We start from the raw sequence: 21,808 nt of genomic DNA on the forward strand, positions 1-21,808 counted from the left end.
TTTAATTGCACCGATCAAATTTAGATAAAGTGGAATGCCTGAGTGATTGACTGTAAACACAACCATCAATAGACTGAAGGCCATGTTCAAAAGAGGAGTTTCGGATGGAAGAGCAAGGGTGGTTTGAGTTTGGAATGGTTGGAGGGAGTTACAGTATGAAGGAGTGTGTGCAGTGGAAATATTTGTAAGGTAGCACAGGGTCGACACTAAGTCGGACAACAAATGGACTAACTATACATTTGTGGCTCATGTTGCCCAGCAACCACACATGGATAAATCCGTGTGGGATTGTGGTGGTACTTGTCGAGGAAGGGAATTTGTTGCTGGAACATGCAAGTAAGGAGGTCTGTCAGGGTTCAAAATCACTGAACTAAAGTAAATTGAACTTTGATATAATTGAACTTTCAAGATAAATGCTTCCATCATGCATTTTGTAGCTTGCCATCACTGACGATGCTTGGAATAAAATGACGTACCTTTGTAAAGGAGATGAGGGGGAATCTCTTTAGTCAGAGCGTAGTGAATCTGTGAAATTCATTGCCACAGATGGCTGTGGAGTCCAAGACATTGGTTATTTTTAAAGTAGTGATTGACAGATTCTTGATGAGTAAGGGTGTCAAAGGTTATGGGGAGAAAGCAGGAAAGTGGGGTTGAGAGGGAAAGATAAATCAGCCATGATTGAATGGCGGAGTAGCCTCGATGGTCTGAATGGCCTAATTCTGCTCCTAAAACTTATGAACTAACAAAAATTCCAGTGTGCCAATAGTGGGCACATTCCAAACATTGTTTTTAAATTGCTTAATGTGATTGGCAAAGGTTAACAACCGTAGGAGTCAATGGTTAACATTAATAACCACGTGCAGGCCCTTGAACAATGGTCAGTGTTGGCATGGATGTGGAGACCTCTGCTTTCATGGCTTAGTAATGTTGAGCTGGAAAATCGTTTTTCTGTAGGAAGGATTCCTCACCTCCCAAGGACGACACTTTCACCCGTCTCCAGCTTTACTCCTCTTGGACTTCCTCTGCCTCTGCCTCTGCCTCTGCCTTCTACCTTCTCTGGACCTTTTATTTCCAGACGCCAGCGCAACATCAACCGCCTTGACGTCTCTACTCCCCTTTCCCACTCTAATCTCGCCCCTTCTGAACGCACAGCCCTCTGCTCACTTTGCAACAAACCCAACCAAGACAAAATCATGAAGAAGGGTTCTGACCTGAACATCGCCTATCCGTATTCTCCAGGGGATGCTGCCTGCCCCGCCAAGTTACTCCAGCACTTTGTGCCTTGCTTAAGTTAGAGTTGCTTGTTCAAAGCTGGGAAATATAAACCACCTTAATTTGACGTTGTCACAGCACAGGATGAAAGAATGGTTAATTGAAAGACAATTGTGAATTTATAAATTAGGAAGTTGGGTGGTGTGGGCACCAGTTTCTCCTAGTCTGTACGTTGTTGATTGAATAATTTGATATTGTTGTTTTTATGTTACTGCTACAGGCTCTGACCAAAGATCCCCGAGATTACCCAGATAAACAAAGCCTGCCTCACGTGCATGTTGCCATGTGGATAAATTCCCAAGGAGGACGGAAAATAAAAGCCGGGGACACAATATCTTACATAATTTGTCAAGTAAGAACTGGAAAATTAGTTTCATCAACCGAATTGATCTTTGTTAAAACAGGTTGAGGCCAAGATTACAATTGAAACACAAAGTACTTGTGCTATAACACCAGGATAAGTGCTCAACCAAGAAAACTAAAGCCAAAGTAGTATCTAGACTGCTTATGCTAATGACAATAACTAACTCCATATGCAATAATAAGCTACGCACATAAAAACTAATCGTGTAGATGAAAGTATATCATTAAGGTTTTCAAGTGGACACCTCCCTTCAGTGGTGCGTCATTGAGTTAGGCCCATGAGACCTCGTGAAGGCTCAACAGTTAGTTCTGGCGTCCCAGAACCACCCCCCTCAATACCTGCCCTCACCATCTCTGCTACCAGCATCTACTAAATAAAGGAAACTTACACAGAAATACACTTACAAAGAAATACACATACCACATGTTATACATTTCCCTTCTGCCTCCAACTGACACGATTTCCTTCTCCGCCAAATCCACCTACTGTCTTGCTCTGCTGCCTCTGACATCTCCTTTACAGTCTGACGCAAACTCTGTTCGCGAATTCCTAGCTCTCCAGACAGCGACGTGGTCCATCGCGCTCTGAAACCTCTGCAGCCCACTTTTACCGGACGTACTCTTGCTCTCTTGGTGATGAATGTTAACAAACAATGTATTTCTTTAGGATGGCTCACACCTGAGTGCCAGCCAGCGAGCCTATGCACCCGAGCAACTACAGAAACAGGAGAACCTGACCATCGACACACAATACTACCTCTCCCAGCAAGTGCATCCAGTTGTGGCTCGAATCTGTGAACCCATAGATGGAATAGACTCTGCACTAATTGCTACCTTGTTGGGTAAGTAGATGATCAGAGGCATTGGTGTTTCCAAGTCAAGAGTGTTTTATTGTCCTTTATCCTGAAATGCAACAACAAATTTCATACATGCAACATCTTGTAGGTATGTAGGTAAATTGGCTGGGTAAATGTAAAAATTGTCCCTAGTGTGTAGGATAGTGTTAATAGTGTTAGTGTGCGGGGATCGCTGGGCGGCGCGGACTTGGTGGGCCGAAAAGGCCTGTTTCTGCGCTGTATATATATGATATGATATATGATAATGATATATCTTTAATCTGACTTTTCTGGACTTTATCTTGCTCTTAAAGTTATTCCCTTTATCCTGTATCTGTACTATGTGGACGGAGTGATTGTAAGCATACATAGTCTTTCTGCTGACTGGATAGCACGCAACAAAAAACCTTTTCACTGTACCTCGGTAAACGTGGCACTAAACTAAACAACAGATATGCAAACGTAGTACTTGGTAGACACCATAATAAATCATATCCACATGCAAGGCACAATGTCTTGACTAGACTAACAAATTTAATTTTGTTTTACTTTGGCTAGGAATTTGGGTTAGATTTCGCTGAGAAATGCTAGGTTCCAAATGGAAATGGTAGCATTTAGCCTTGCAGAATGGCAGAGAAATTAAATCAATATATAGTGGCCGTCTTCATGAATGAAGATACAAGCAGATGTGGATTGAATGAGAAACTAAAAGAAATTTGCGTGAGTGAAGAGAATACTAATGGAGAAATTAATAGGATTGAAATCATATAGATCGCCAAGTCCTCGTGAGCTGCATTCCAAGATACAGTGTGGAAACAAGCTCTTCGGCCCACCGAGTCCATTCCGACCAGCGAGCACCCCGTACACTAGCACTATGCTACACACTTGGGACAATTTTACAGAAACCAATTAACCTACAAACCTGTATGTCTTTGGAGTGTGGGAAGATACCGGAGCACCCAGAGAAAACCCAGGCGGTGCCAGGGAGAACGTACAAACACCACACAGACAGCACCTGGAGTCAGGATCGAACCCGGGTGTCCGGCGCTGTAAGACAGCAACTCTACCGGTTCGACACTGCCGCCCAAAAGGAGATGGAAACAATAGATTTGACATTGGTTCCCACATTTGGAAGGTGGAAAATGTAGTCCCAGGATTTAAGAAAGGAGGGAAAGGGAAAATAGTAAACTTTCAACTGTTAACCTGACTTTAGTGGAGGGGGGAATTCAGAAGTGTATTGTTATGTCAATGGCAACAGAATGCAGTCCTTGGGAATTTGGTATAGGACTGGGAGAGTTAAAAAGGGAAATCCCATTTTATGTATCTATTGGAGGAATTTATAATTGTGACTAGCAGAATCAATATAGCAGTACCAGTTGATGTATATTTTGACTTTTCACAAAGCCTTCAATGAGGTGCCGCACAATAAATTACTAAAACAAAATTTAGTCGCATTGTTTAGGGACAATAAATTATAAATTAGTGAAGATTGGAAATAAATGGGTTGTCCACCGATTGTGAAACAGTGCCAAGGGGTGTCGGCATGATTGGAGCAAAAGCCCTGGCTGTTTGTCATCTATATCAATGATTTGCATGGAAGTCCATGTTTAACGCATCCAACTGTACTGAGCTGTGTAACTGAGTTGAGCTATAGGCAGGCTGTGAATGGGTGAGGACATGAGAAGTGGAATATAATATTGGAATGGTTGAAGAGAAAAAAATTAGGGGCTTTAAAGAGAGAGCTGGATAGAGCTCTTAAGGATAGCGGAGTCAGGGGGTATGGGGAGAAGGCAGGAACGGGGTACTGATTGAGAATGATCAGCCATGATCACATTGAATGGCGGTGCTGGCTCGAAGGGCCGAATGGCCTCCTCCTGCACCTATTGTCTATTTATAAATGCTGAGAACTTGGCATCGTTGGTGATCAGAAGGACCTAAATGTTCTTGTGCACAAATCATTGAAAGTTAACGTGCAGTGAGATCAACTGATCAGGAAGGTAAATTGAAATGGTGGCCTTTATAGCAAGAAGAAGATTGGAGTACAAGAGTGGAGATGGCTACATGAAATCATATAGGATCTGCACCTGGAATGTTTTGTTCAGGTCTGTTCACAATAGTGGCACCTTGCATTTTGCTCGTGTTTGATTTACACATTTTTGAAATAATGCGCTTGTTCCTTTCATACCAAAGCTTGATTTATGTGCTCATATTTTTGGAATATCGTGATCAAATTTACTGCTGACTGCATAGTTGCGTATCTTGTTTCGTTTACACGTTTTTGTATTATGCGCTGCTTTTCAAGCACGTAACCCCTGCATAAAATGCGAGGTGCCCGTACATGAAAGGAAATGCATTAAAATGAGGGAAGCAAAGGTACACCAGATTGTGAGATAGTGCTGGGTCTCCTGTCAAGTTACATGACAGGGTAGTGTTTTTCAGATCAAAAGCACTCTGCTTTTCAAAAACAAAAGGTTTTCCTCGGATCCCCCTTGAATTTTTACTTGTTAACTCGGTGCGTCTGGACCTTGAACAATGCTAACGGGAGTGTGTGTTTCTAACGACCACTTAAGAGTCAACTTGAGTTTAATATCATGTGCACCAGTAGGGTGTGGTACAGGTACAATGAAAATGTTGCTTGCAGCAGCACCATAGGCACATAAACTCAGATGACACACAATGCAAATTACACATGAATTACTACAGTTCTGTAAAACAGTGAAAACAAAAAAAAAGTCTGCAAAAAACAAGACATTAGTGCAAGCCACAATTTGGAAAAAGAGTTCATGTTGGAGCAAGAGGTGGTCTGAAAGATTCCGTTGTCAGGGTAACTTAGGGTTGACAGCATTGGTTCAAGAACCAGAAAGTTGGCGGAAAGTAGCTGTCCCTGTATCTGGTGATGCGAGACTTCCGGCTTCTGTACCTCCTGCCCGATGGTGGCAGTGGGAGGAGGGCATGATGGGAATCCTTCATAATAGAAGAGGGGATGTTCAATGAGATCTGGGTGCCCTAGTGCATCAGTCACTGAAAGGAAGCATGCAGGTACAACAGGCAGTGAAGAAAGCAAATGGAATGTTGGCCTTCATAACAAGAGGAGTTGAGTATAGGAGCAAAGAGGTCCTTCTACAGTTGTACCGGGCCCTGGTGAGACCGCACCTGGAGTACTGTGTGCAGTTTTGGTCTCCAAATTTGAGGAAGGATATTCTTGCTATTGAGGGCGTGCAGCGTAGGTTCACTAGGTTAATTCCAGGAATGGCGGGACTGTCGTATGTTGAAAGGCTGGAGCAATTAGGCTTGTATACACTGGAATTTAGAAGGATGAGGGGGGATCTTATTGAAACATATAAGATAATTAGGGGATTGGACACATTAGAGGCAGGAAACATGTTCCCAATGTTGGGGGAGTCCAGAACAAGAGGCCACAGTTTAAGAATAAGGGGTAGGCCATTTAGAACGGAGATGAGGAAGAACTTTTTCAGTCAGAGAGTGGTGAAGGTGTGGAATTCTCTGCCTCAGAAGGCAGTGCAGGCCAGTTCGTTGGATGCTTTCAAGAGAGAGCTGGATAGAGCTCTTAAGGATAGCGGAGTGAGGGGGTATGGGGAGAAGGCAGGAACGGGGTACTGATTGAGAGTGATCAGCCATGATCGCATTGAATGGCGGTGCTGGCTCGAAGGGCTGAATGGCCTACTCCTGCACCTATTGTCTATTGTCTATTGTCTATTGCCTTCTTGAGGCAGTGCATCGTGTAGATGGTTTCAATGGCGGCGAGGGCTGTGCTCGTGATGGACCAGGCTGAGTCCACCACTCTGCAGCCTCTTGCATCCTTGTGCATTGGAATTGCCGTACCAAGCCACGATGCAACCAGCCAGGATGCTTTCTACAGTGCATCTGTAAAAGATGGTATTCAGTGGCATGGTGAATCTCTTCAAAACCTCCAAGTAAGTAGAGATGCTGGTGCGCCTTCATCGTGATGACATCTACATGCTTGCCCAGGACCGGTAATCCGAGATATTATCACCCAGGAATGTGAAGCTGCTAATCCCTCCAACACCAACCCACCAATGAAAACCACAACCACGCGGCGTGAATATTGATTTATTTCAACTTCAAGCAACCGTTGCACCCCCTCTCTCTCTCCACTCCTCCCCCACCCTGGCCGTCGTACCGTTTCACTGTCGTCCTGCTGAGTTTCACTGTTTGCATCACTCGTTACCACCTTCTCCGCATCCAATAATGGACCATTGTCGGCTCACCTTTCCTTCATTATCGTTGCTGCCGTTGATTTGACCTTTTGCGCACCTTTCATTAATTTTTTCTATACCCTGTCATATCTCTCATTTTCCTCTCCCCTGACTGTCTGAAGAAGGATCTCGAACCGAAATGTCACCTATTCCTTTCCTCCAGAGATATAACAGTATAACAGAGCTTTATTTGTCTGATGTTGCCTGACCCACTGAGTTATTCCAGCCTTTTGTGTCTATCCTCATGTGTATTCTTTAATTGACTTATCTGAAGGAAAAGATTAGCCTCTTTGCTTTGTTGAATTTGAGCGAGAGGTTGCTATTGCGGCTCCACTCAACCAGATGTTCTATCTCTCCTGTACGATGTCTTATCGTTACCTGTAATTCGGCCCAACCACAGCTGTGTTGCCTTGGAATTTATAAATAGTATTAGGGCTGTGCTTAACCACACAGTCATGGGTTCAAACAGAGGAGAGCAGGGAAGCAGGCAGCCTTGAGGTGCACCTGTGTTGATGATCAGTGAGGAGGAGGTGTTATCCATCTCACTAATGGAGGTCTGCCAATGAGAAAGTCAAGGATCCAGTCGCAATGGGAGATAGAGTCCCAGGTGAACGCCAAGCTGCAGACAGCGGCTTGACCGATGTGTTCTTATAATCCGGGTGACCCAAAGCAGAGTGGAAAGCAAGTGCGATGACCTTTGTTGTGGCAATGGACAAATTGAAGCAAGTCCAAGTCTTTTCTGAGGCAGGAATTGAATTGCGCTGTAACAAACCTCTCGAAACACTTCTCTACATTGGATGTATGTGGTGCCGGACGGTGGTCCTTGAGGCAGGTCGCCGTGTACTGCTTGTGCTCCTGTACAATAGATGTTCTCACTTTTGAAGCAAGTGGGATCCAATGCCTGCAGAAGCAAGCGGGTAAAGACGTCACTGAATACTCCAGCCAGTTGGTCCGCACAGGTCTTTAGCGCTCAGGAGGTACGGCGTCTGGGCCACGCTTTGTGTGGATTCACCCTCTTGATGGATTCTCTGATGTCAACCTCTGAGATCACAGGATCGTCAGGGACAGATGGGACTTGTGCAGCTGTGTCATCGTTCTCCATTTAAACGTGTGCATAAAAAACGTCAAGCTCAACTGGATGTGATGCGCCATTGCCACTTAGGCTATCTGGCTCTGCATTATTGGAGGTGATGGTGTGCTTACCCTGCCATGGCTGCAGAGAGTCTATCTGTGACTCCAGGTTAGCTAAAAATTGTCTCTTCAGCCTCTTGATGGCCTTCAGGAAGTCTTAGCTGGACTTCTTATGACACTGGATTGCCCATCCTAAATGCTGCACATCCTGCCCTCTGCGTATACAAGCTCCTGGTTCATTTAAGTCTTCTGTTGAAGACTTGGAATGTTTTTGTTGGTACACATTTATCCATTATTATTATAAACAATACAACACAAGAACAAGGCTTTCGGCCCACAATGTCCATGCCAAACATGAGGCCCACTGGCTCCTTTCTGTCTGCACCAACAGAGGTTGGTGCCACCCATGAGCAAAAAAAGGAAATTGAGCTAATCTCAGATGATAAGCCTCTCCGGCTGGTGATCTCTCTGTCTGGAGCTTCCTGGACAAATAAAGGCACCACATTAATCCCTATCCTTTACGGTTTGGTGAACTGACCTGGGCCACCAGCAGTCGCTAACCGTGCACTGTTGCTGAAGACCCCAGCTGGAAATCAGTGAGGCTTATATTCCTAAAAGTCACTCGTTGGTCACTGCAATTTCCCATGAAATTTTTTAAGAGGAATCAAGTTATGGCTATGCTGTCAAAACATCAATTACTGCCAAACTTGCAATCTAGGGATATAGTTGACAGTTGTTACGGGGAGAAGGCAGGAGAATGGGGTTGAGAGGGAAATATAGATCAGCCACGATTGAATGGCTGAGTGCACTTGATGGGTCGAATGGCCTAAATTCTGCTCCTGGAACTTATGAACATATGAGGTCAGACTTGCGTGTCGATGATCGCTTGTTAGCTTTTTTTATAATCAGCTTCCCATCTTCTCCCGACAAATGGATTGTGAGCAGCAACAACCTGGTAATGAGTTGTTGCTGTTGGCTAATTTTCTTTGTGATGGTTTAATTTGTAAGTTGAGCTCTGTTTCTTTGCAATTATCCCTCTTACTGTTTTATTCCTCCTTTCAGTCCTCCCAGTACCCTTCACCTATTGCTGCCACGTTTATCTTTGGGAATAATATAAAAATTGTCAGTTTGATTGTGCTATTATCACTGCTGTTCCCTGGAGTGATCTGACCCAAAGGCTTTGTTTAATATTCAAAACAGCAAAGGAGAGCATTTTTAATTGATCTGATTATGCGTGTTGAGTCACTGATTTGATGGTGTGCCCCTTTGAAGGGTGATTAAAAAAAAAAAAATGTTGCCTAAATTTGTGTGTAGCACGAATCCGCACTTTGATAGTGTTATCTGTTAGAGGATGTGTCTTGTCCAAATACTTGAGAGCAAGAACAAACTTGCATGTGTGGAGGAATTTCAAGGCCCAGTGAAATATTCCAGGTCAGCTGTAGAGACTAAAAGCAGAATAAATCAAACGTGACCTGCCATAAACTAACCTAGATTAAATTCACCACAATCTGGAGAGTTATTGCACAAAAAAAAAGTACAAAATAAAATTCCAAGCTAAACATCACACAGGGCTGTGAGTGATGGATCTCTTATTTAGAACTTGGTGTCCATGAGCTTGGCATCCCTTAATTAGATAGCTTTATCTTTGCTGAGATTGGAACCTTCATTTCCTAGCCATCAATTCCATCTCCACACCCCCCTCCCTCCCCCAGCCACTGGTCTAAGCTAGACCAATCTTGTTCACAATATTGTCATCCTGTTTATGCTTGGATGAAGCTTCCAACCCTGTGTATTATCCTTTTTCAAAACCTATTTCCTTTTCAATTGTAACACTTGCAGCCCTCCCAGTGTATTGTTGAGTCCGACTTTGTTATTGCCCGGCCCTCTCAATTATTTCAATGCTTCCTTCGGATGATCTTCCAACCTCTGTGAATTTGAGTTCCTCCAAAACGTTGCTGTTTATGACCTAAACCGTACGAAGTCCTGGTCTATCATTCCATCATGTGCCAGCGTACTTCTACTGGCATCCACTCTTGAAATGGCCCCCGTTTATAAATTATTCACCTGTGTTCAGATCCATTTGTGAAATTGCCCTTTCCTATGTAAACAGCCTCTTCCTGTGTACTCCCCTGAGGTTCAAGCACCTCCATTTCTTTTCTGGTGTCATCCAGGCTTCCTTCACAATAGATTGCAGAAATGTTATTTGAGCTGGGTGTGAATGGTGTCCGGATACTAGCTGTTGGTCAGTGAGGTTACATGGAATACGTACTGAAGAGGAGCCAATGCTTGGGACCAATCTGGCATGATCATATTGAATGGTGGGGCACACTTGAAGAGCACCTCTTTTTCAGCTGTTATCAGGCAACTGAACCATTGACTCCATTTGTACCTCACGCTGCCACGGCATGGCCAGCAGCATAATCAAAGACGAGTCACACCCCGGCTACTCCCTCTTCTCCCCTCTACCATCAGGCAAGGTATAGAAATGTGAAAACGCACACCTCACATCCCATAGGAAAGCAGAAGTCAACTACCTGATGATATATAATAAGCTCCAAACAGAATGCAAATGATGCAGAACAAACAAACGCAGAATGGCACAGATGCCAACGCAAGTGCTCGCAGAGATGTGCTGATTATAGAATTAATGCACTGTCTGTGACTTGATAGCTTTCTCAAAATTTGCACGCACTGCATTAAAAAATCGCATAAACCTTAAAAAAAAAAAAAAACTTAAACCTATATCCTCAAGTCTTGATTCCCCAACTCTGCGTAAAAGATCCTGTGCATGCAGCGTACCGATTCCCCTCATGATTTTATACACATCTAATAATAATAATGCCGTACATTTGTATAGCGCTTTCTAAAAACTCAAAGACGCTTTACAGGGTTTACTAAAACATAGAAAAAAAATTAAAAAATAAGTAAACGAACAGAAAAGGAAAAATAAGGTGAGGTGACGGTCAGTGGTTGAAGGCAGTGCTGAACAGGTGAGACTTCAGTGATGTTTTGAATGTGGTGAGTGAGGAGGAGTCTCTGATGGTCTGAGGTAGTGAGTTCCAGAGGGTGGGAGCAACGATGGAGAAAGCCCTGTCCCCCCAGGATCTGAGTTTGGTCCGGATGGGGGGGGGGGACAGGAGGTTAGCAGCAGCAGAGCGGAGGGTACGGGTGGGAGTGTGTCTGTGGAGGAGGTCAGTCAGGTAGGATGGGGCCTAGGATGGGGTCAGTCAGGTAGGATCTATAAGATAATCCCTCATCCTCCTGCACTCCAAGGAATAAAGTCCTAGCCTGCTCAACCTCTCCTGAAAGGTCTGGCCCTCGAGTCCTGGTAACATCCCTGACAATCTTCACTGCACCCGTTCCAGCTTAACCGGTTAAGAATTGCTGTTCTCTGGAATTGTAGCATCAACCCATTTCTCTATTTTGACTATTAACAAGCCCAACATAGTACTGAGGCAGTCTAACGCCTTCCAGCTGGTTCATTTCATTTGACGGCGTAATAAAGTATATAAACGCTCACAGGTCTGTAGAGAGACGCAAATTGAATTTGATTTGCGGGGCTCAAAAAAAATTTAATAAAGAATTATTGAGCTGATTGTTAACCTCTTGAGAATTTACATCTTTAAATAATGAAGTGATTCTCATCATCTCTGTGCAGCTACTATTTTGTCTTTCTATTTAATGCTGGTCTATAGATGGCAGCATCTGAAGTCAACATCCTTTAGTGTAGGCCTAAACGGTGATACTCAATTGCAAGTAAAGGTTCCCATAATATTCTCGGCATTGTTGTGGTGAAATGTTTTCTTTGGTGTAAAATAATTCTTTAATTTGTCACTAATCGTCTAGAAAGAAATGTAATACTCGGATAGTTTTTTTGTGAACTTAATTAGTTTTGACCCTCCGCGTATTTTCTTGCGTGTGGCTGTAGGGGGAGAAGCATTGCAGGTTGCTGCAAACCACAGTGAAAATTTAAAGGGAAAGAGTGTGTTTAAGAGATGTACTTTGAATAAATCCACGGGGTGTTAATTAAATGGAGAATAACTGTACAGAGTTCCCTTTGCTTTGTACACTGTTAATTGAGGCAGTCTTGAAATTGTTGGTGACACGTGTGGCCTTTATTTCAGTCAGCTATTCAAAGAAAGTTCAAGGTTTTGCACTGCGAACAATGCACCTCATGTTTCCCAAATAAAGGCCTCGAGCTTGATTTCTGAACAGTTATGGCGTTATTGAATTGGCATGCAAGGATGATGGATGGTAAAGGCGTTTGGGGGTGTGCGATAGTATCCTCTGTCAGCTCTACAATTAATATTTTTCCAAATATTTTTGACCATTTTTGAAGAAAAAGCCAAATTACGGAGTCTGTTTTTATTTCTGCATGGAGATTCATGTTTTGAATTTCGGTGTTTCTTCCATTCAGATTATCAGCGCTGTTGCTAAAGAGCTGCCACTACCTTCACTGCCAGACCCAACAATAATTTAAAATCAAATTTTAAGACCTATGTCAATCAGGACAGTTTGCACATGGTTCTTTTTTTTTTACCATGGAGCTATTTTGGAATCTCTAAAGAACCAGACTGAAGGAGGGTCCCGAGCCGAAATGTTGCCTTCACAGATGCTGCCTGACCCGCTGAGTTAGTTGCACTTTGTGCTTTGCTCAAGGTTCCAGCATCTGCAGTTTATTGTGTGTCTATATTGGAATCAGTCTTTTTTATTACTGAGAGATTTTTTACATGAATCGAGAATTCAGTCAATTTCAAAAATAATCTGTGACGGAAGACGAAATCAAATGTTACTGGACTGGGAATGGTAATTTGATTTCAGATATGGCTGCATTTTTTACTTGCCACACAAGTCTTCTGGCATTTTGGCAAAGAGACTGAGATATGATCAAACTGTCAGTATGTACTTTGATCCGGGATTATAAAATATAAAGCTTTTGCTTTAGTGGGATAATTAGCAGGATAGGATGGGTACTTTAGCCTTGCATGGTACGAGACAGCAGGTCTGTTTACCGCTAGTCCTGTTGGGGATGGTCAGTCTGTGGAGAGGAACAATCTTAGGAGTTTGGGGAAATGGATGCATTGCATTCGGCCATTCAGTCTTAGAACACTGAAATTATGGATGCTGTAAATTCAAAAAAGTTGAAGCAAAGAGGGTGTGTTTGGCAGATGGAGCAATGCAGCCTATAGGGTGTGGTCCGCTTTAACATGTTCCCAGATACAGGTCATGAAATTACAGATTTTCCATAACTAGGGTGGTTCCTAGCGTCAAAATGGATTGAGGACACTGCTTACATGTAGTATTCATTGCAACGGTGGTTCAGAGGGAGTGAATTAGATTTACCCACACAAAATGCTGGAGTAACTCAGCAGGTCAGGCAGCATCTCGGGACAGAAGGAATGGGTGACGTTTTGGGTTGAGACCCTTCTTCAGACTGATGTCAGGGGAGGGGGCGGGACAAAGATGGGTCTTCTGAAGAAGGGTCTCGACCCGAAACGTCACCCATTCCTTCTCTCCCGAGATGCTGCCTGACCTGCTGAGTTACTCCAGCATTTTGTGTGAATAAATCGATTTGTACCAGCATCTGCAGTTATTTTCTTATACGAATTAGATTTACCTGTCTGTATCCAGCTAGGTTTTGCAAAATAAATTATTTAGTCATGGAAACAGGCTCGTCGGCCCAATTTATCCAAAATGCCCCGTCTAAACGTTGTTATGTGTTAGCTCTAGAATTACCACAGTTATCCAAGTAACAAAGCAAGCGATCGAAGGAACCACAACTGTTTTAACAAGCCATTCGCAGTTTCACTGTACCGGCCGTGTGTATTTAGATGTGCATGGCTTAATCCTTGAGCCAAACATGTGCTTTCGTCTTAACATATTCACGCGAAGCTCAAAACACAGTAAGATTATTAATTTTGTTGGAACTGATGAGGACATTTGGAAGGGGTTGAGATGAGTGGGTACAGGATGGTTGTGGAATGTAGGCCAGAACATTGTGTGAAATGACTTCTTGATCCTCACCATGGGAACATCTTCCTCTCCTTAAAGGAAAGAAGAGCTTTAGCTTAATGCAGCTTTGTCAGGATTGCATTCCCTACTTACACATTGGAACTTTGCAGCAAGTTTCGTATTGGTATTGGTTTTTATTGTCACTTGGAACGAAACAGAGAAAAGCTTTGTTTGCCTGTCATGCAGTCAAATCATGCCGTACACAAAGACAATCAAACCATACACACGTACAACAGATAGTGCAAAGAGAAAAATATCAGAGTGGAAAATATAGTCTTACAGCATTATAGTGTTACAATTATAGAGAAAAGGTCCAAGTGCTGCAATGAGGTGGGTTGGAAGATCAGGACTAGACCCTGGCTTTTACAAGGGCTGTTCAGTTGTCTGAGAACAGTGAGGTAACAGCGGCGAAGAAACCATTGGGCTTCACTAGCAGTGTATGTTGTGAACTTATAGACCATCAATGGAAATGTTCACTGGGTTGTGTTCAAACCAGAGTAGATTTCTAGGAAAAAAAACTGCAGATGCTGGTTTAAATCGAAGGTAGACACAAAATGCTGGAGTAACTCAGCGGGTCAGGCAGCATCTCGGGAGAGAAGGAATGGGTGACGTTTCGAGTTGAGACCCTTCTTCAGACTGATGTCAGGGAAGGGGGCGGGACAAAGATGGGATGTAGGAGGAGACAGGAAGACTAGTGGGAGAACTGCATCTAGTTATGGGTGAGCGAAGATCATGAATGGGATCAACTTGATTTCTGACCCATTTGCTTTCCTTTCTTGCTTGCTAAAGGCCTAGATCCATCCCAGTTTCGAATGAATCACATCTGTCTTCAAGTCGAAGAAAACAACGTGATGGTGGGTGGCTCGGTCCAGCTCACCGACGAAGAAAAATACCGTGACGCAGAAAGGTTCAAGTTCACATGTCCCAGCTGTGGGACGGAAAACATTTACGACAATGTCTTCGATGGCAGTGTAAGTACCAGAATTTATGTTAATAAATCGACTCCTGTTTTCCTTGGCTAAATCGATGAAGTTGCATATCTTTACATATAGTTCAGCAGTGTAGCTGAAAGGTCCTAGCCTTGTTCTTCAAGCAGGCTGCTTGATTGGCATCTCATCCACCACCCTAGGACGTTCTTTCCAAAGATAATACAGAGCAAGATAAACCACTCGACCCTAAAAACCGTAGTATGTCATGGCGCCATTTTAGTAGGCAGGAACTAGCAGAACCATTTAAAAATAAAAAATAAAAAAATCTGTGAATTGATAGATGAGATATATTCTGCGTTTTTATGGTATCATCACACATACTGTTCCCCCAAAACACTGATTACACTACGAGAGGCATTGCGAACGGCGGGTTTTGCTTACTAAAATGGCGGACGTTCCACTCCTTTGCGTACTACACTTCAGTATAGGCGATTTCGACGGAGTGGTTCGTCTTGCTCCTCTAGTATCTTTGGTTCTTTCCCTCCAGGGTACAGTGGTGACAAAATGCATCGCATGCTCTTCGCCGAACCTTATCTGACAGAACCTCCCTACCAGCTAGAAGGGCACGAGCTTGGAGGAGCATGGGGACAGATTCAGATTAAGTTTATTATTGCACACCCAGATATCCGTCGGGAAATGTTGCCAGCTGACCCACTCCTGACTGCAGGAATACGTGTTTTAGTGTCGGCATGGTGAAGCTTGGTGCAGCCAACGCCAAGGCTCTGTGAGGGAGGACCACGATCTAGGGTCCTTTCACTGCCGGACATTGAGGACAGAGTCTGGTGGAGACACACCTCAAACAAAGGATGGGAATATCACCCAGGGGGCCACATGGGTGGCAAGGGTTTTAGCTTAAAGATAGGTGCGATCACCTACTGACTATCACACTGATAAATATACAGACGCAGTGAATGTCTTAAGAATATGTGCAGTTTTTTGTTTTGTATGTATTTTTTATTCTCAATAAAGTATTTTTGGAAGTGAAAAAAAAGTACCACAGGGTGCAATTAAATATCTAGTTTGCATGAAACTCGTAGAATAAGTACACAATATATATGATGACGAATGCAAAACCAGCTGATTGGTGCCAAGATTTAAGTGCAAACCAAATTAATTTACATTAAAGGGAGTCACAGTTGGTATAAATGTGTAGGAAAGAATTGCAGATGCTGGTTTAAATCAAAGGTAGACACAAAATGCACCCCAGCAGTATGAACATTGACATCTTTAACTTTATATAGCCCTTGCATTCTCTCTTTCCCCATCCCTCCCTCTTCCGAGTTTTCCCACCAGTCTTACTTCTCCCACTAGTCTATCTCTGTCCCGCCTACTCCCCTCACATCAGTCTGAAGAAGGGTCTCGACCCGAAACGTCACCCATTCCTTCTCTCCAGAGATGCTGCCTGTTCCCCTGAGTTACTCCAGCATTTTGTGTCTACCCACAGTTGGTATAAGTTCTTTTTAGTTTAGTTTAGAGATATAGCGTGGAAACAGGTCCTTCGGCCCACCGAGTCTGCGCCGACCAGCAATCACCCCATACACCAACACCATCCTACACATGAGGGACAATTTACAATTCTGGGGTATTCTTGAGTAAGGATGAGAAAATCAGATGGAATTTCTGTTCTGGACAGGTATCTGGGCAGACTAGAAGTTGGATGTCCTGGCGGTAGGGTAAATGCAAAGATTCTAAATCGGTAACGTTGGTAACCAGAGTTGAATTTCAAACCCTCAACTATCCATATTTTCTCTGAAAACGTTTGGAAATACATTTACGAATTTTTATTTCTATGCTGGGGAAATGTTTGATTATCAAACGTTAGCCAAAAGGACAACTGTAATGAAAGTACTCCCTCAGACATTAGTATGCTTTATTATGTCTTTGAAGCAAAATATCAGCTTCTTGCTTTCCCTAGTATGTTGATTTGTAGCCAGTAAAAGCAATTGAAGACGTTGCAATCTCATCGTTCCTGCGGATGTCGTTTTAGAAAATGAGCAAATGGCATCTATCCTGCGAAAGTGAATATGAGAAAGATGAGACTTACCGGCTGAGATCACACAAAGTTGACATTTATGTGCAAGAAATTATTCCTTAAGTTAAAAATAACATTTGGGTTTTTAATATTGAGTTTTTATTTCCCCTTTCCTTCTCCCGACTCCCCCCCACCCCCTCCCCAATTAAAAAAAAACTCCTTGACCTTCTGCAGAAGATTGTCCTGCACAGTCATCAAACGCCAAGGGATGTATTTCTATCCCAAACTGGTGCCAGATATTTTTATGACCTTGGATCAAAACCTAAAGTCCTTGGAAAATATTTAATAATCTATGTTTTTTTTGTTCAGAGTTTATAACACACAGTAAATTATGAAGTTGGGCATCTTAGAATTTGGATCGGAAAGCAAAGGCGTCCTTATCTAAATTAAAAGTAATTATTTTAAACTGATCCAGTGGAAGAGCAGATGGTTTGGGTTTTTGCAGTCAAAACAATCTAGTTGCTTGAGGAAAGGAAAGAGTGGGCCTTGACACAGAGTAATGTTAGTTAGCAGAATCCTTGACTTTCCTTCATTACAGCAGTAAACAAGATAGTGTTAATTGCATGGACATTGAGAATTTGCAGATGGGCTTGACTGTTCAGTGAATGCATTTCTATTGGTTCGTAAGGAACTTCAAATGTTGAATATGTGTACAAACCCGCTTGCGAATAAAATATATGTTTTTTACTGAATTTTGAGTATTGAGGAAAAAAATAAAGTTTTGTATCACTAGAATATTGAGTTGCATTTCATATGTGCATCTTCTGTTTTTATATCAGGGGCTACAGATTCAACCCAGTTCATTCCACTGCAGTAATGTTGATTGTGAGACATCGCCTAGTCAGTACGAAGTGCAAATGTGCCACAAATTAACTTTGGACATCAGGCGACATATCAAAAGATATTACAGTGTAAGTACATGAAACCAACTGCAGAACAGTCTTGTCAATTATTCCCTGCTGGAAATGAATCCTTTGGCCCTTTAGATTCTTTAACGGATTTTCATTTCATCTAACACTGCCAATTTAGGCTTGAATGATATTACTCGCAATAAGTAGTACTGTATTACTTTAGTTCAAAAGAAAAATTAGACTGCAATTCCATAGAAACTATATTTTGTGCTGTTTGGAAAATGTTAACATTGATGTATAAACAATGTCTTATTCTGCTGGTGAGAGGGAGTATGCATCGCAAATAAGCTTGTGCAGGAGAAACATTTACTTATCTAAATGGAGAAATGAATAGGAGATGTTTTGTGAAGCAGGAAAATTTCACCAACCTGACAGTTGGCAGGCTGCCTACTGCGTGGATTCATGAAAGCTAAGAATTACACTCATGAAAATTTCCTTACTAAATGCCCTGGTTAATCTGAAAGATAACCCACTGATTTCAATTCATCCTTTGACTGGGCGGTGCTTGTTACATCTTCGTTCTGACAAAGCATTTGTATTAATCATTTGGCCCTCCAGTAGACACTCCAGGGCTGGTGCTTTTAAAATAAATGTGGCTGTGATAGCTCTTTAGTCTATTAAACTTACAATAGATGCAAAGAACTGGTAATTATAAATTCTGTGCAGTGCTTGGAAAAGAAAATGAGAATGGATGCAGCTCTTGTCGAGTGTTTTTGGAAGTTCGCTCAGTTACTTCATTTTACTTAAGTGCTTGTCTTGGGCCTTTCTGCAAATACTTGATCAAAGAACTGCATCTGAAAGGCAGCTTGAGGATTTATATTTTTCGCCATGAAAGCAAGCAGTACTTATGCAACTGGCTTTTTAATTTAAGTGCATTTTCTTCTCCAGGATCATTGACATTAAAAGAATGTTGAAAGGTGCTACAAATTCAGACCAAGGGGCCCTTAGATTTTCTCAAGTGCCCAATTATTAGAGGGCCATGGAGAGACACGACACAGAAACAGACCCTTTGGCCCACAAGGTCCATGGGTGACCATCGTGTACCCATCTACAGAAACTCATTTAACAGCACTTGTCCTATGACCTTCTATGTCCCTGCCATTCAAGTGTTCTTCCCCATGCATCTTGGGTATTGTAAGAGTCACTGCCTTTACCATCTTCTCATTGTGTCCTTGATTCTAGTTACTGGATGGAAAGTAATTCCTCTTCTGACCCCCACAACACCTCATCCATTGCACACAGTTCACTTGTTAAGAAAGCCTGCACAAGTGGACTGGTTTACACGGGCGTTTCATATTAGGAAGATCTAACTGCCTATTCACAAGCTATATTCTAATATTACAAGTAGGACAATATCTTTGCCAATAATAGACTACCAGATTTATATACTGGGACTGTTATTTGAGGAGGCATTGGGGACTGGTGGATGGAGAGACGAATTCTCAAGGTAACAAAACTGAAAAACTGTTTGAAAGTGTTCAGTGATGCAAGATGGAATCCTGAACCAACTTAATGGCTTAAAGGTTCATGGAGATGCAAGACACAGCCGATGCTAGAATCCAGAAGAGGAGGTACAATGGCGCAGCGGTAGAGTTGCAGCCTCACAGCACCAGAGACCTGGGTTTGGGTCTGACTACAGGTGATGCTCGTACAGAGTCCCTGTGACTGCGTGGGTTCTCTTTGGGTGCTCTGGATTCCTCCCACGCTCCAAAGGCGTGCAGGTTTGTAGGTTAATTGGCATTGGTAAATTTGTAAGTTGTCCCTAGTGTGTGTAGGGTAGTGCAAGGTTATAATCAATTCCAGCAGCACAGTACTAGTTACCCAGAAATGACGTTTATTTCCTACGATATTTTCATCACCTCCAACGGGATCCCACCACTAGCCACATCTTCCCAGCTCTACCCCATTCCGCTTTTCGCAGAGACCGTTCCCTCCACAACTCCCTGGTCAACTCGTCCCAAACCACCCCCTCGCCAGGTACTTTCTCCTGCAACCGCAGGAGATGCAACACCTGTCCATCTGCCTCTCACCTCGACTCCTTACAAGGACCCCAACGGTCTTTTCAAGTGAGGCAGAGATTCACTTGCACCTCCTCCAACCTCATCTATTGCATCCACTGTTCTAGGTGCGTGTACTCCTGTATGTCGGCGAGACCAAGCGCAGGCTCAGGGATCGTTTCGTTGAACACCTCCGCTCAGTCTGCCTTCCCCTACCTGAGCTCCCGGTTGCTGGAAACTTTAACTCCCCCTCCTATTCCCACACTGACCTTTCTGTCCTGGGCCTCCTCTATTGTTAGAGTGAGGCTCGGTGCAAATTGCAAACAGTACCTCATATTTCGCTTTGGCAGCTTACACCCCAGCGGCATGAACATTGATTTCTCTAACTTCAAGTAACCCTTGCTTTTCCTCTCTCTCCATCTCTCTTCCCCTCCAACAAGTCTTACTGTCTCGGACTACATTTTATCTCAGTTTGCTTTGCTATCACCTTCTCCCCGCTAACACTGAGCTATTCCACATTTTGCTTGATCTCCATTCCCTTTGCCCTGTTTTCACACCTTCACACTTCCATATCTATCTATCTATCTCCCTCCCCCCTGACGTCAGTCTGAAGAAGGGTCTCGCCCTGAAATGTCACCCATTCCTTCTCTCCAGAGATGCCTGTTCCGCTGAGTTACTCCAGCATTTTATGTGTATCTTTGGTTTAAACTAGCATCTGCAATCCCTTCATACACATGACTTGTTTATTCCTACTTTCCATTTCCTGTCTGTTAAGCGACCCTCAATCTATACCAGTGATTGAGGAAAGATTTACAGAGAGAAAATAGGGAGCAAGAATAAATAATATCTAAATTCTGATTTTTGGATAACTGTATTGGAGGCCTGGTGTATTGTGAGCCATCACGAGGAGGAGCAAGCAACATCTCAAAAACTCCTCCCTATTAAAGAATTGTGATACGGCACCTCTGGAACCCTCAACTAACTTGTCTCACCTCACCTTGTGTATCAGCAGTCCATTTGTTTTACAGTGGATCTGCATGTTGGCCTCCTGAAAGTCAAAATGTACAAATTAACTGGTTTGCCGTTAACCATTTTGCTTAACCAAATTACAATTGGTCAAATGTAATTTCCTTCCATAAATTCATGTTAACTTTGCCCAATTCCATCTAACTGCCCTATTGCCACTTCAATAGTGATGGATCCAGGATTTTCCCCATTATTGATGTTGGGGTGATATTTCCCCTGTTGTAGTGTGTAGAACCATGGGGAAGCTATTCAGGTCAGAGATAGGAGGAGATATGGTACTAATGAAGGAGGACATTGTTAATATTCAAGACAGATTATTAGATTTCTAGATATTAAGGATGTAATGTTGATACTGGAATGTTGCACTGAGGTGGAAGATCAACATTGTGTACATTGATGCATATCTTGGTTTGCATCGATCAGTTGGGCCGAAAGGCCTGTTGCCATACTGAATGACTGATTTTATTGAATACAGAGCAGGAACAAGAGATTCTTACTCTGCCTCTTACATGCATTCTTAGAATCAGGCCTGTACCTAGTGAAGGTAAAGCAGGTGAAGGGTGGTAGATGCTTGGACCAGTCTTCAATGGTGGCAATTCATGCAGTGATAATTGCCTCTTTACATCTAAGAATATAGATTTTTATTCATCAAAAAGAGAATGGGCAAAAGTCAATATGAGGAGTTACGTTATTAACCATGAACTCAAGGGACAAAATGTCTTCCTCCTGTACTTGCATGAAAAGAGTGAGGTGTCACTTTATTATTAACTTTTGTCAATTTTGTCAATAGTTAAGCCGTTAGCTTATTCTGTAACTGCATTGTACACCAGGAGACAAACAATATCCAATGCTATCTGCAAGGTATGGCTTAGATTGAAGAATTTGCATATTTTCAGAAATAGCGCGCTCAGTTTGACAGCTTTCAAGACTAAAAGCACCTCAATGCTTCTAGACTCCTAAGTTTCCTTTATAATTTAGTTCAAGCCTCATTCCCCATTCGA

At 42.8% G+C, this 21,808-nt stretch overlaps 1 protein-coding gene across 1 annotated transcript in view; it reads left to right on the plus strand.

Moving 5' to 3' along the window:
- pola1 (polymerase (DNA directed), alpha 1) overlaps nt 1–21,808 on the plus strand; it is a 230,735-nt gene that overhangs the window by 120,653 nt on the left and 88,274 nt on the right. Inside the window, exons 31-34 of the mRNA XM_078409144.1 lie at nt 1,493–1,624; nt 2,303–2,477; nt 14,642–14,823; nt 17,653–17,784. Of these exons, the coding sequence (XP_078265270.1) occupies nt 1,493–1,624; nt 2,303–2,477; nt 14,642–14,823; nt 17,653–17,784 (621 nt within the window). The remainder of the gene's footprint in view (nt 1–1,492; nt 1,625–2,302; nt 2,478–14,641; nt 14,824–17,652; nt 17,785–21,808) is intronic.

The sequence above is a fragment of the Rhinoraja longicauda genome, chromosome 12 (genome assembly GCF_053455715.1).
Source record: "Rhinoraja longicauda isolate Sanriku21f chromosome 12, sRhiLon1.1, whole genome shotgun sequence".
NCBI classification, from domain to species: Eukaryota; Metazoa; Chordata; class Chondrichthyes; order Rajiformes; family Arhynchobatidae; genus Rhinoraja; species Rhinoraja longicauda.